General features: G+C 20.5%; 1 protein-coding gene across 1 annotated transcript; it reads left to right on the top strand.

Moving 5' to 3' along the window:
• The first annotated feature begins 141 nt into the window (after window positions 1–141).
• Window positions 142–1,260, top strand: LOC102676397 (serine-protein kinase ATM-like). The gene is made up of 3 exons (XM_006625157.2): window positions 142–500; window positions 560–865; window positions 987–1,260. Exons 1-3 carry the CDS (start codon window positions 176–178, stop codon window positions 1,214–1,216), a joined length of 861 nt encoding a protein of 286 aa, XP_006625220.1. The 5' UTR covers window positions 142–175; the 3' UTR covers window positions 1,217–1,260.
• Window positions 1,261–1,266: the final 6 nt, after the last annotated feature.

Here is a 1,266-nt window from a genome sequence, read left to right as displayed (position 1 = left end):
TTTACAATTTATATTTATCTTTCAGATTGTGATAAAGGATTATTATTTAAAATCTATAAATATTATGTTTTTTTAAATTTTTTATTCTAAAATATTAATTAGAATTAAATTATATTAATTATAAAATTTTAATGAATTAAATAAATTTATATTTAATACATTATGTATTTCAGAAATGGCAAATGGATTACAACAATCAGGTCTTCAATATTTACTTAGTAATTTTATATCTATTATGTTGAAGAATGGTGCAAAAATAGATGAAGAGATTCAATATGAATGTGCTTGGCGACTTAGTAATTGGAATATTTGTGAAACAAATCAAATTTTATACACACAGAATAACTGTAATTTAAAATTAGAAGTATCTGAACATGATTATAATTTTTATCATTATCAAGCATTAAAATATTTTCATGAAGGTAATAAAATAGGTATACAAGATGCAATTCAAAATGCTCGCATTAGCATTATAAAAGCACTTAGAAGCATTAGTCTAGGTAAGATTTATTAAAATTTTTAATATTTTTATGTTTATTTAAAGATTGATTATTTTTAGAAAATAATAAAACTATATATGAAAAATTAATGCAATTACAATTAATTAATGAAATTGAGGAATTAAGTTTTGCTAAACAAGATGAATATGAACAAATATTGCATAAATGGCAACAGCAAGATGTTGCAAATTTTAGTGATTTTCAATATATTGAACCCATTTTAACTCAAAGAACTATAATGTTTCAAATAAATAATACTTTAATTGATAATATAAATATTAAAAATGCACTTTTTAATACATATTTACAAATATCAAAAATAGCAGCAGATAAAGAGGATTTGCAAATTGCTACTCGTGCATTAGGTATATATAACAAAAAATGTTATAACACTTTAATTATAAATTATAATATTTTATTTTTATTTTACACTTTATATTATATTTTTTTTATATATTATACATATTATAAATTTTTTTATGTAAGCTATTTTGACAAAACAAAAAGATATACCACAAAAAATTCAAGATCAATTACTTTATCAAGAATCTCTATTAGCACGACTTAGAAAGGATGTATATGTTGGAAGATTTCTTTTACGTAATTTAATGTACAAAGAAGATTTGGATATAAATTTGCAAGCACAAATATTAAGAGTTTATGGAGATTGGATGGCTGAAACAAAATCAGAAAACCCCCAAGTACATATTATTTAGAGTAAATTATAAGAGAAAATTAAATTATGAAAAGAATTGAAATTATCTAA

The sequence above is a fragment of the Apis dorsata genome, unplaced genomic scaffold (assembly GCF_000469605.1).
Source record: "Apis dorsata unplaced genomic scaffold, Apis dorsata 1.3 scaffold_51156, whole genome shotgun sequence".
In the NCBI taxonomy this organism is placed as follows: Eukaryota; Metazoa; Arthropoda; class Insecta; order Hymenoptera; family Apidae; genus Apis; species Apis dorsata.
Note: the sequence above shows the minus strand (reverse complement) of the source record. Positions and strands in the feature narration are given on the sequence as shown.